Here is a 13,892-nt window from a genome sequence, read left to right as displayed (position 1 = left end):
TCTATTGTGAGAGCTGTTTCATGTAGAATGTTACTGATCACTTACAACTTTACAAGCAAAAGGAATATCACCCCAAGCAATTTTATTATAATCATGTTAAGTTTCTGAGTTACTTTATCAGTTTAAATCCATAAGGATATATGGAATTATTAAATCTATAAGAATAAAGGTTGAAGAAAAATGCTTATGCCAGTCCGTTTTCTACATGTAGAGTGTGTGGTATGATTTAGAATTCTAACAAAAATGTCTAATTATACAGTGAACAGTTGGTGTATTCTCAGTGCCTCCCAGAAACAAATATTTCATGAACATGCTAGACTTTTCAGTAAACGGTCACTGGTAAAGCTGAGTGACATTTATTTCATGTCTATTGCAATAGAAAATTTTCCTGAACTGAACGCATTTAGACTGTTTTAAAATTATACAAAAGGCCTGTGAAAACACTGAAGACTTAAGTAATGGTTGCATTAAATTCATGACTTTAAAATGGGTTTTCTTAGATTATCATTTTAGGCATGACCACACCTTTTCTTTCAAGAACCATATCATGTAATGCTACCTAATAAACTCATTTGTCTTTGCACCATCAAAGATCACAATATGTCCAACATACCGTAGTTCAGACAGACAGTATCCATTGTGTCCATCATTTCAGTGAGGATTTTGTTATTGTATATCATCACCTTTATTCATCTCTTCATTTCAGTGGTTTATTGTTCAAATATTTTATTTAAATATCATTCAAATTTATATCAGAGATTTGTAACTGGATTTTTATGATGATTTAATTACATTTTAAAATCATTCACACCAAAATAAAACAGTGAGATTAGGGTTAGATTGATACTATAAGCTTAGAAATGCATCACAGGGACATTGCTTCTTTCTCCTGTGTTTTCACTATGTATTGCTACTTACAAAGAAATATTGGCCAGATCCTCAGCTGGTGTAAACTGTTGCAGCTCCATGAACTACACTTTAGCTACCTCAATATACACTAGCTCAGCATCTGTCCCATTTAAATCTTACAATGATTAGAGCCATATATACCATTAATAAACTGCATAATCCATATTTTGACTTACCCTCTCACCGGGGTCACCCGGAGGACCAGTGGGACCCAGTAAACCTGGGGGACCTGTAAGACCCTATGAAAAAACAGACCATAAATGGTTATGCTGAATGACTGATTGTATCAGTGTGTTCAACTATTGTCTACAAAAAATTATGTTGAAGACCCATAAATGATTATCTCCAAATAATAAGGCAGAGTTTTTTCTATATTAATGTATAGTCAGTTTTTCAAAATTCTGGGCACCCACAATTGGGCCAGATTTTCAAAAAAGTTCTCTGCACCCAGTGTGCTCCCACTGAAAATACTTGAGCTGAGATCTTCTGTAAATCTTGCCCTATTCTACTGTGTTGAGTACATTCTACATGAGAATTGATGTCTCTATTTTTAAACATGTCAATTCATAAGTACCAAAGCACAATGAACACACTGAATGCACTAAAATGAAACTATAATTAAACTATGAAAACCAAACAAAATGAGAAAATATCCACTTACTGGAGGTCCTGCTGGTCCTGCTGGTCCTTCAACAAGCATACCCTATAGAAAAAATGACACCAGACTCATTATCTTTTAGAGAAAGTGTAAAAAGCAAAGAATAAATTACAATTGCAATAAAATTAGCAAGGAGTCTTATGACATTATAATCCTTATGTTTTCACTTCCATACCCATCTGTTTGTTCTCATCAAAGCACAACAAATCTTCTCTCCATAACTACTAAGGTTAACATTTTCTCTCAGGGACTATAATCTGTACTTTTCAATGCATCCATTGTAGTATATAAAATAATTGCACAGAAGTTTCCTAAATTACCCTAGGCAATGTCACACTTTCTGTGCTACCAATTTTCAAGAAAAAAAACATTAGCAGAATAGGCACAATGGTAACTCATATATGCTGATTTAACATTATCCTGGTTTTGTCCCATTTTATGCAAGGACAGTTTTGCTGATGGCTTCTGAGGTACAATTAGGAAGGAGCTGAACTGTACCTTATAGTTCTCCAACTTTAAAAGTGGGGAAGACTTACAGGTCTTGACTATCTTGAATTACTTGCTTCATGGAGTTATATGCCTGCCTACACACACACACACTTATGATATCATCCAGAACCTTCTCCTGAAACCATGCTTTTGGTATCAAACAGCTGCTCTGAGGGTTTTGCTCCAAGAGGAAATTCAAAATGAAATATTGGTGAAGCATCTATTACTACAGTAGAAGCTTTAAATATATTGGGTTGGCTTCAGAAACTTCCTTTTTACACGTAGAGTTTTTTTAGCATGGTATGCTGTATGCAGCCTGACTCACAACTGGTTTTTTAAAAAATACTGCTAGAGAATTTAAGTATAGCAGTGGGGAATGACCGTAGTTTATAAGAACCAGATATTTTCTGGGATAATGAAGTCTGAGCTTTTCCATATGTAATTGTCATTGTGTTTCATTCCTGACTTGCAACTCATTCTCTGTTACCATCTTTTACCTTTTGTGACCAGTGACTTCTAGAAACACTAAGCTCTGTGATAGTTTTGTGATACAAACTGCCATTAAAAACTAATTAAAAATTACCACACTTATTTCCACTCCAGTCAAATATATGTTTGGAGAGCCATTCAGACTTCCAGGGGATTAAATGACAGTAGCACTCAGCTTCAGCTAGTCACTCTATAACGTTAAGACAAGATATTGCAGTATTTTTTTAAAGCAGGTTTATAATATTCCTCCAAACTACAATGCTACAACATAACTGTGTCTTAGTGTAAAAGCTGCTTCACTGCCTTCATTGCTATTCACAGCTGAGAGGCATTCTTTAGGCTGCTCCCTTACCATGGCTAATGTTCACAAATTTGAATGCAGGATAAATAAGCAGAGCATCAGTATGTTGCTTCATGATGGTGCTACATGACCCTGTGCTGCTGTTTTTATGTATTCATGTTACAACATCAAAAGCAAGTATTTCATTAAACAAATATAGGGATTTTGTTGGCAGGTCTCGTGTGGGACAGTAAGATGAAAACTAACAGGAACAATTCTTCTGAGGCTATTTATTTTATGTCCACAAGAAGGTTTAGTCTGTCTTAGGGACATCATAGTTGGCCCAGTATATGGCAGAAGGAGATGTGTCTGTGGGGCTCTTCTTTATCATTTGTGTTGCTAGTCCACAGAATAATACTGGTGATAGCACTGGGGGAGATCAAATATAATATCCTGACTTCCTAGCCATAGGTGACATGGTTTGGCACTGAAATTATCTATGAAAATCCCATGGCACTTCATAAAAGAAAATCTCCACCCATGTACTTACAGGTTCGACCACAGCTGGTTCTCCCTTCTGTCCTTTTTCTCCATAAGCACCATGCCCAGTCACCTGCCAAATGGAAAAAAATGAAAATATACATTAGGCCTAAAAATCCTGTGCACTCTGAGAAGAACAGACACTCTGTTATTTAAAACTAAAGCTGGAGTGGATTTGTGCAGTGAAAAATGTATCACAAACACAAATCTTATCAAACAAAAGTGTTAAATACTAAAAAAACTGGAAATCACTGGAATAACAGTAATTATCTAACTAATCCTGTAGCATCTATAGCAGTAAAATTCCCAATGACTTTTTCAGTGGGACTTTGCATGAGGACTGTAGGATTAGATCCTAAAACTGTGTGTGTATATGTGTGTGTGTGTGTGTGTGTGTGGGGTGGGAGGATATTATTTTTAATAAGCTTATTTTTGACATATCACATTACAGGTGATGTGATCGTACAGAGAATGGGAGCTTCAGAAGGTCTTGTAGAGTGGCTGTACACTAAATCAAATGACTTTGGGCAGTGGTTCTCAAACTTTTGTACTGGTGACCCCTTTCACACAACAAGCTTCTGAGTACGCCCCCCCCGCCCTAAATTAAAAACACTTTTAAATATATTTAGCACCATTATAAATGCTGGAGGCAAAGTGGGGCGTGGGGTGGAAGCTGACTGCTTGCGACCCCCAGTGTAATAACCTTGTGACCCCCTGAGGGGTCACAACCCCCACTTTGAGAAACCCTGACTTTGGGGATGGTTGACCCACTGTGCCAGGAGGAGGTGGGAAAATGCTCATGCTCCAAGGTTTGCAGCTGCAGAGGTGCTAGGGGTGTGTGTGAAGGCAAGAGGCTTTTGTAAAATAGCCTCTTGTCCCTCTAAGCATCCCCACATGCATCCTTACTGTTTTCTTTGCATCATACTGAGGCAGCGGAAGAAGCAGGACTAAATTTAGCCCTAGTGCTGCAGTTACTGTCTTGTGGAGATGGAGGGAAGGGATGAGAAAAGCTGAGTTACTTGTTCTCCCACCTCCCCTGATTGTCATGGAGATAATTTCATTCTACTGGGCCCCACCTTATCACAGGCCAGCAGCTGCATTTTGTAGGAGGGGTCACCGCTCCTTGGGCCATACAGCCAGGCTAGATTTCTCAGGGCTCTCTTGTTACTCATCCAAGAAGGAACCTGCTGTTCCAGCACTGGGATGTCATTTGCCATGCCCCTAATTTAATTTCTTGTTGTCTAAATGCCATATACAGCATCAAGTTTAATAGGGAGCAGGTTTAAAACAAATACAAGGAAGTTCTTCTTCACGCAGCGCACAGTCAACTTGTGGAACTCCTTACCTGAGGAGGTTGTGAAGGCTAGAACTATAACAGCATTTAAAAGAGAACTGGATAAATTCATGGTGGTTAAGTCCATTAATGGCTATTAGCCAGGATGGGTAAGGAATGGTGTCCCTAGCCTCTGTTTGTCAGAGGATGGAGATGGATGGCAGGAGAGAGATCACTTGATCATTGCCTATTGGTCCACTCCCTTTGGAGCACCTGGCATTGGCCACGGTCGGTAGACAGGATACTGGGCTAGATGGACCTTTGGTCTGACCCGGTACGGCCGTTCTTATGTTCTTATGTTCCTCTAACAAGACTCTCTGACTCCATGCCTTAAATGGGAAAAGGATCTGAGCAGCCATGTAAGCATTATCCAGCTATCTCAAGGATGGCCAGCTTTCCCTCTGGAACATATGAATTAGCTTCTGTGATTCGGACCTCTTTTCAGATTCAGCACAACAAAACGTGCTGGGCCCAGGTTTGTGTCCTCAAAGCAGCAGAAAATAAGAAACCCATAGGATAAAAAACAAGCTAATGCCAGAATGCAGTTACGAACAGCACAAGCTGTAAACCAGAGACAGAGAGTACTAAGTTTTGTACAAGTCATGGAATTTATGATTCTCCCCTTTGCCACTGCTCTCCCCCACCAAAAATATTATCTGTTATTAACTTGAAATGCTTTCAAGTTGGAAGCACAGATTTCTGCACTGTAGAAGTTTCCAATACAATTCTTGTCTTGCTGCTTCTTTTGATAGGCATAGACATCCAAGGACATCAATTCATATATGATGTGCTCAAGTAATAGTCCTTTGCAGACTATGGCTCTCAAATGGTGTAAATTTGACATGAGTCCACTGATTTCAACAGAGTGACTCCAGATTTACATTGATGTAACTGAGAGCAGAATTTGGACATACATTACAATAATAAATTAATTTAACTTGTGACATAAATTACATATGATAAACTTAATTCTCCATTTATGCTAAATTTTTATGCTAAAATTTAGTCTACTTTTTTATTTATTTCTGCAAGCTAGGCCCTTTGAACCTTTTTCAACATCTTACAGATTGAACTTCTCCATTATGCTCCAGCTCCCTCGATTTTTTTCTGTCTTTTGCTTATGATCATTCTAGCTACAGAGTGCTGTATATGGCTCTCTCTAGATCTGACAATACTCTACTGAATTAGCCAAAAGTTTCTCTGTACAGTGAAGTCTTGCAGTCCTTTCTCAGAGCAACTGACTGCGCTGTCTCCACAACATGGGAGTGCAGGTAACTAATCAAGTATCAAAGGGGTAGCCATGTTAGTCTGGATCTGTAAAAGCAGCAAAGAGTCCTGTGGCACCTTATGACTAACAGACGTATTGGAGCATGGGTATGCTTTTACAGGTCACTAATGTATATCTCTGTGGTGCGTTTCCATGACACTACAACACTGGTCCATTCCTGTATCATTTTGTGGATAATTTCACTTAAACTGAAATATTTGGGGACAAATTTTCAAAGAGTTGAGTTGTTTGCAATTGTATTTTGCAGTCGGAAATGCAGGCACAGATCTGAGTACTGGTGCCTCTAACAAACTGATTGTGGGTACAGGTCAGATAATTAGAGGAAAAAGTACTCAGCTTTGCATCTGCCATTCTTGCATATGCCAAGAGCACCTGCAAAAAAGTGGAGGCTGAGTCTCAGTTTTTTGGAAACTTATCTCTTTAGCATAAAGCTATGAGTCATTAGAAAGACACCAAAACTCTGATATGACAATATGACTTGGTAGGAAAGGGGGAGATTTTCAAAGTTCAGTAAGGAACTTGCCTCCCATTTACTGCCTATGGCAGCTGGATCACTAAATGCTTATTGTACCTTTGAAAATCTCACCCACAGTTAATGTTTGATATTGAGATGGTGTGAGATGGGTTTTGATTTTCATTAAATATTTATATTTGGATTGTAAGTTTATTTCTTATTAAAATTTACTGAAAGCTAAAAGGGACTAGAAAATAACCAGATGCAGATGCTTTTTAGATTAAGATCCTATATAGCTACTTGATGCATTTAATCTGGCCAGGTTTTAGCAATTGGGGTAGTTAACCCCTTGTGCTGTTATTCATTACCTTAGGCCTTTAAATGGACACTTAATGAAATATTAAGCAATATTTCTTTAATTAAGCAATATTCTCCCACATAATACATTTGTTTTCAAAGAATGAAAAAGTACATTTTCTCAGTCATTGTTCTCTCACAGACATTACACGGAAGTACCACATACCATATAATCTCCTGCCATTGATTTTTGCACAAAACTGCCTTTGATGCAGAAAGATGTCAGGACATGGCCCATCAGCTTCAAATGTCTGTGCCTATATCTTGAGTGTTACATACTTCTACTTTGAGTACCAGTAAAAACATCACCATCTATCACTCCAGATACCACCAGTATTTGTAGTATCTTCTCATATGTGAACAGGATATATCATGGAACTGCAGATGGGCACATGTTGAGTTGTTAATGAAACACACCATATGTTGTTATATTTGGTTCAAACATGTGGTGTGTTTTTGTTTCTTTGTTTGTTTGTTTGTTTGTTTGTTGGGGGTGGGTGGGTTATCTTGTATTTGTGTTTTTCCTGTGCTGTTTTAATGCCCCAAAGAGCCATTTACATAGATGTAAGAATTTACATTCTGATAAGTTCCTTTAGGATAGCAACATTATTCTGGTCCTCAAATAGCTCCCCAATAAATGAAAAATAATGAGGACATAGTTGCACAAAATATATTTATATAGAGAGAGAAATTAAAAAATCAAACACCGCTGTCAATGATTGTACACATTTCTACTTGAAATCAATATCCTTTGTGATCACATAACGCTTTAGTTCTGCTAAGAAAATTTTGATTTTAGAAAAATATATGCAAATGGTTTGGCAATTTTTAATGCTCTGATTCTGCAACCCTTACTCATGTGATTATGCCCCCTGAGATTTGTGAGATTACCTACATGAATAAGTGCTATTAATTATAAAAAAAGGTTACAGAATCAGGATCCGAGATTTTTTTTAATTTCTTTTCTGCTGAATGGATATTTTCTTTGAGTTTTACTCAGGCTCTGGACAAATATGTTTTTAAATAAGATATGGCACAGCAGAGCAACAAAATCAAGCAACAAATATGATAGTAAAATTAGGGGGTTGAAGTTTCAGGGAAGAATCACTCAATACTGTGTGACATTGAAAATGAAGTGCTATGTTTCTCTATATATTTTTACCACTCTTTCCCCTTCCAGTAGGGCAGGGAAGCAAACATATACAGCTGTTTGGCCACACATTAGTAACACCAGTTAGACAGGATACTTCCCATTCTTTATCCATGATCCAAAGCCAAATATCTTGCCCAGCAACCAAGAAGAGAAGCTCTTAAATGAACCCTACTCTCCATAAGTCTACACAATAATGTATCATTTACCGTATGGTGAAAATAGCTCTATTCTCAGGGTATGTTCTCATTAACATTAAAGGGATTCATATGTAGGCATCATTAATGCTTATGGAGGTTAAGAGCAAAAATCATTTATAACAGCAGAATATACCTCAATTTTGAGACTACAGAAGAAGGGAGAGTTTTTCCTCATTCACTTTTACACTGCTTGTTAAGATGTTACTAGGTAGTGGTATTACTCATGATTTGGAAGTAGGGGCGGGGAGAGGGTTGTGTGCTTAGCCTAGAAGTCTGCTAGGTGAGACTGGGAGTTTTCTAATGAGACTCTAGCCTGCCATTCTTTGATCCCTATTCCCGTTAGGATCCCTTGACAAGGGGGCAGGGCTAACTCAAGGAGAACTAGGGTTTAAAAAGCCATCTCCTAAGCAACCAGAGGAGCTAGCATACAGGAGCAGCAAACAGGGGAGATTTGCGAGGGAGTTCTGCCTCAGTGTGTCACCATCTGTGTCAGGAGGATGATAAATCCAAACTAATATCACAGAGGCATTGATAAGATTTATTATAAATACAACTACCACTGCATGGTTGAGAGAGGAGCAAAGAAGCAGTAAATGGGACATAAAACCCTGGACCTGAAGGTTAGTTGGGAGAAGCAATTTCATGGCATGCCCCCATCATTTCCTAGGTAAGCCCGTTTGAGTTTATGTGCGGAATACCAGGACAGGTACAGAGCAAACACTGTACTCAAAATGCTCTCCTTCTACTACATGCAGGGGCTACCCAATCAGACATCCAAATGGGAGTATTAGTTCCCTTTGCCTTTTGTACCCTCCTGGGAGAAATGGGCAGTTTGCTACACTGAAGGGAATGGTAAAGCCAATAGATACTAACCAAATGATTCTGTTTGGGGGAGAGGAGTCCCTATACAGCAGCAAAGAAGAGAAGGTCAGCCCTGAGTATGATTCATGGGATCCACAGGATCATCCTGCTTTCCTTTGGATCCTCAGGAAACATGGAGTTGGCAGACCATGAACCCAACCCTCTCGGCAAGACAACGGCTTTATCGCTTTTGAGGGCAGTATCAGCGAGCAACACTGCAGGGTTCTCCACACGGGGTTCTGGCCCTTGCTTTCCCATTCCCATGGATTTTTTCACTGCTGCAGAGCAGACACTCATACACATTTAAACAAATATTTAGCATAATAAAGTATATTAGCTCAAAAACACTTATTTCGTCATATAAAACGAATGAAAGTGATTATAATTCATGCACTTATACCCATAAGTAGGACTTCGGTTGTTTTCCAGCTTTAGCACAACAAATAATAATTTCATTTGTTTCATGAGTTTTCCTTAGACATTCCAGAAGAGAAAACAAAAAGAGGTTCAGTAATGTAAAAGAAAATAAAAGTTTAATCCAAAGCCCACTGAAGGTGATGGGGGTCTTCCCATTGCCTTCAATGGGCTTTGGATCAGGCTCTATATTCTCAGATAACTGATAGGAAAATCTAGACAATTATAAAAGAATTGCTAACTTCAATCAATCTAATACTACCATATTTTGCCTGGAACCAACTTACGCTTGTTTCTGTGATATCAGTCTCTGCTGGAACACCTGGACCAAACTCCTCATTAGTGGGATTGGTTGGTTTCTCTTCATATTCTTTATATTCATAAAAATCATATTCGCCTAATTCTCCATCTACCAGAAGATCAGATTCACTGAGGTCTACTCCTCTGCTTCCATATTCAGTATCCTTAGTTTTTTTATGTTCTGAATCATAATCCTCTCCAGTTAGGTATTCTTCAGCAAATACTTCTTCAACAGGATTATGCTATTCATATATGCAGCAAAGTTTCAGGGAATAGGAGGAATATGTGGGTTACTGTTAGTAAAGCAATGTATGCATTTGGAGACTGACTGATGACTTGTCTAAAAGAAGACAGAACAGTAGAAAAACAGCATGTTGTCTTTTAATTAGATTCTGAAGAACTGGGAAACCAGCCTTCCAAATTAATTGAAAGATCATTCTATGCACATGAATATGTACAAGGAAATAATGCATTCATACACTTTATTGGCATTTTTTCCCCAAAACATTGAATCTATTACTGCATATGCAATACGCTATGTGCATTTGCTCACTCAGTGTTACTTCTATGCCAAATACATCTAAGTTTCCTTGCTTGGTTTCACACGTTTAATGTCAAACATTTACGAATCATGTGGAGTACAATTAAACACATGCATCCCAATAAGCTGTAAACTAATTTAGACTTGCTTAAACAATATCATTCTAATTTGTAATGTGCAGGAAGTGCAAGCATTTCTTTAGTTACAGCATTCTTGACTATCTTGTGTCAATAAATAACAGTGCCAAGCTGAATGTTTCAACTTTTCCCCCCCCTTCTAATGATTTTGCAGCATATCTATCACTCACACAAGTCTTGGTTCACATCTTCCATAGCAGTTTATATATATATATTGGTTCAGTCTAGATTTCAACTGCAAAACTCATAGAAGATGAAGTTGAACATTTCTGAAAGCTTCCTTCCTCAATTATGAAAACAGTGTAAAACCAAGCAATCAACTTATAAGCACCAAAGCTTTTTAGACAGCATCTTATCTCAGATGTACAAAGCAAATTGGAAAAAAGACTATGGATTTTTTATAAGACTCTTGGAAGGAAGGTTTTGAAAGGATCAGGGCCAAAATATTGCATATATCAGCCATATGTCCTGGAATATTACACAGAGGTGAATTGATTTGTCCTCAAACAGTGCATCTGAAATCATTAACAATATATTGGTACGATCATGATGGCATGGAAATAAATGGCAATTAAAACAGAATGCCAGATTCTGATTTCATATCAATTTAACACCAGTGTAATTCCACTACCTACAATATAGTTATTTCTGATTTACATCAGTATAGATCATTTTTGGAAATCAAATACTTCTTTGCTTATATGTGAAGACCTGAGTTCAGAGTTCTGGGTCAAATTTTTCCTTTATGTAAAATACCTGCAGGCAGCTCCCACTGAAGAAAAATGTTGGCACTCTGAGTGATTCTCACTACAATAATGACATTGCATTATTGGCTAAACCATTGTAAATAATGCCAGAAGTTTATCTACAGCTCCCTCCAATGTCTGACGTTGTTGATTTCATCAATTGTTGCAAAATAATCATGAAACCTTAGAATTCAGGTTTTGAAAGTAGAAAGTCCTGCTGTTCACATTTAATTTCTAAGATGAACAAGATGGAAGTAATGAAATCAATTTGCCTCTTTTTTTGTTCTTTATCAAATTATTAAAATCTGTTCAACTGTTGGGCGGCCATTTTCCAGTTCCAAACCTGGAAAGAAGATGCTGAGCAATTTCAGCATTTCTTTTCATGTTTACATGGAATGAGCCATGTTTGTAACTTTAGGAAAAGAGTTAAGTAGTTTTGTACATCTTTCCAAGCACTACATGTTCATTCTGAAAGGATTATGTAAAAGAAAACCTTAAAAAAAAGTCTTGACCATAATTAGCCAGCACGTTACTTAATGTTATTTTAAAATAATGAAATAACATTCAGGCTTTTGGCTGTGGCTGTCTAAAAGCATTCATTTTAGCAGGGTTTGTAATCATCATTTGATTTTTTTCATATACATAGCTCAAATATATAATTATTGACAAAAAACGAGCAAGGAATATTATGAATGAATATAGCCTTCACAGCATGCAAAAAAAATTTGTTTGTTCTTTGTTCCTTGTTAAAGGAAATGATGGCTTTTAACTTGTTTCAATATGCTGCTCTTTGCACGAAGGAAAATATTTACTTTCAAAAATTTCAATTGGCTGAATATCAAAATAAGCAGTTTTAAGCAACAGCAGAGCAGTGGTTAGTTTCCCTCTTTGCTTCAGTTCAGTATTAAAATTGTAAAAGAGAACTTTCGGGGTCCAGCATATATTTTTCATATAGGGATTGATCCACCACAGCAGAGGTGCAGAATTTTGAGCATATAAGTGTAAGGTAAAAAGTGAAGAGCAGGATGGAGAGAACAGGAACCTGTTCCTGCTGTACAGAGAGTAATGCTTTGCTACTCCTGCTGGGTAACAGGCAGAAGGCCCAAAAGGGCATGTAGCTAAGTGACTCATTTGTTGTCTGAGGATTTTACAGCATTTACTTGAGCAAACTAGAGCCAACTGGAGTTTTGCCCAAGAAAATACTGTAAGTTTTGAGCCTAGTTGTCCATTGTTTAAGTCCCATCAATGAAAGTTACCCAGAGGCACACAGGGAGAAGAGAAGTTTTCTCTTTCTTGTTCTTCCTTTTGTAAAAACAGAGAGTGATTGTGATGTGTTAGCTATTAAAACTTGATTTGTAGAGTATCTTTGCCTGTACTTTTCCCCAGTCCTCGTTACCTCATTAGCTTCAGTTGTTTGCCTGGGAGCCTCAGTCTGGGAACCCTCTGAAATCCCATAGTCAGTTTCAGTCACGCTATACTCTTCTTGAAATTCATCAACAATATTGGCCTATGTTAAAAAGAAAATGCATTATTAAAAATGTAGAAAAAGGCAACTATTCAGCAGGAATCACTATTTAATCAGGTTATGGCATTAGCCGCAGATGTATTCATCTAGTGGGGTTAGGGCTATTTATGTCTCATGATCAGAGATCTTCCAGTCTTGGCCTGGGAAAGATCTTGATTATTTCTTTGCTACCTTTACCCCTAGTTTGCCTTTTGCTGCTGCCTGGTAACTTTTCTTCTTCTTGGATGCAAAATTTTCAGATTTTTTTGTTGTGGCCTTTGTGGGTTTGTTCTTTGAGTTGGTGGCCACTGTCCTCTTCTTCTTATTGGCTTTGGCTTTCTTTTTCTGAAAAATGTGGTGAAAGATGGAATGGAAAAACATAAATAAAATGAAAAAGAAATGCAGAAAGCATGAATGAAGGAAAGGGAAGCAAAGGAAAAATGAATGCTGTAAGTCATGATGCCTTCCATTGCGAAGTGAAAACAAATGTTATGGATACATAGGAAAGGAGTGAGTGAAAGGAATATGATAAGTTTGATAAACAGATGACACAAAATGACAAACCACATGACAGAGGACAGCAGGACACCGCACAACAAATGGACCAGATTTTGTTACCTCTGTTTGTGCTATTGTCTCCTCGAATAGTGGGGGTCCCTCTGTTACTGTGTCAGACTCTTTATAATCTGCTTCCCCATACTCATAGTCATATTCGATTAAATCTTCAGTTGCGTACTACATTACAAATGGAAAAATATCAGGCATTTCTATGTTAGTGGCAGCAAACTATATTAGCAGTATTGGAAAGCATCTTAACCTTTACTTGGGAGTAAAGTTTAAGGGGATTAAGGCAGCACAAACAATTCAACATAGTTATTCATTGAAAAAGCACTCATTAGCAAGATTTCTTATTTTCTTTTTTATAATACAATTCAAAAGTAATGAAAAAGCAAGTACTGGTGACAGGAAAATGAGCTTCTTTATTGGGCTGCACAGAATAGTCAGCTATAATTTGGATTATGGGGAGTTCCCCACTGTCATTTAATGAAACCATATATTTATATGTCTCTCCAGATCTCTCTACCTGGATTCCTCTCCCTACATGCCCTCTGCAAAGAAGTAGCATATTTCCACAAACTGTGATTTCTAGAAATGGTGTTCCATTTCCATTACTGAATTGTCATGTCCTGAAGAATAACATCTGGAAAGGCTGGACTTCCTGAAAAGGTAACCAGAACAGCC

The 13,892-nt window shown here is 37.6% G+C and overlaps 1 protein-coding gene across 4 annotated transcripts in view; it reads right to left on the bottom strand.

Moving 5' to 3' along the window:
• The window catches only part of COL11A1 (collagen type XI alpha 1 chain), a 236,045-nt gene that overhangs the window by 148,724 nt on the left and 73,429 nt on the right, over positions 1–13,892 (bottom strand). The window contains exons 6-11 of one of the 4 annotated variants that reach the window (XM_054037965.1): positions 12,849–12,995; positions 12,543–12,653; positions 9,710–9,964; positions 3,376–3,438; positions 1,571–1,612; positions 1,086–1,148 (exon numbers count right to left, since the gene is read on the bottom strand). In XM_054037965.1, the coding sequence (XP_053893940.1) occupies positions 1,086–1,148; positions 1,571–1,612; positions 3,376–3,438; positions 9,710–9,964; positions 12,543–12,653; positions 12,849–12,995 (681 nt within the window). Of the gene's footprint in view, positions 1–1,085; positions 1,149–1,570; positions 1,613–3,375; positions 3,439–9,709; positions 9,965–12,542; positions 12,654–12,848; positions 12,996–13,268; positions 13,386–13,892 lie in introns of all 4 variants that reach the window. The other 3 variants (XM_054037966.1, XM_054037968.1, XM_054037967.1) reach the window with 3 other exon arrangements.

The sequence above is a fragment of the Malaclemys terrapin genome, chromosome 8 (genome assembly GCF_027887155.1).
Source record: "Malaclemys terrapin pileata isolate rMalTer1 chromosome 8, rMalTer1.hap1, whole genome shotgun sequence".
In the NCBI taxonomy this organism is placed as follows: domain Eukaryota; kingdom Metazoa; phylum Chordata; order Testudines; family Emydidae; genus Malaclemys; species Malaclemys terrapin.
The sequence above is the reverse complement of the archived record's forward strand: the minus strand, read 5'-3'. Positions and strand labels throughout refer to the sequence as shown.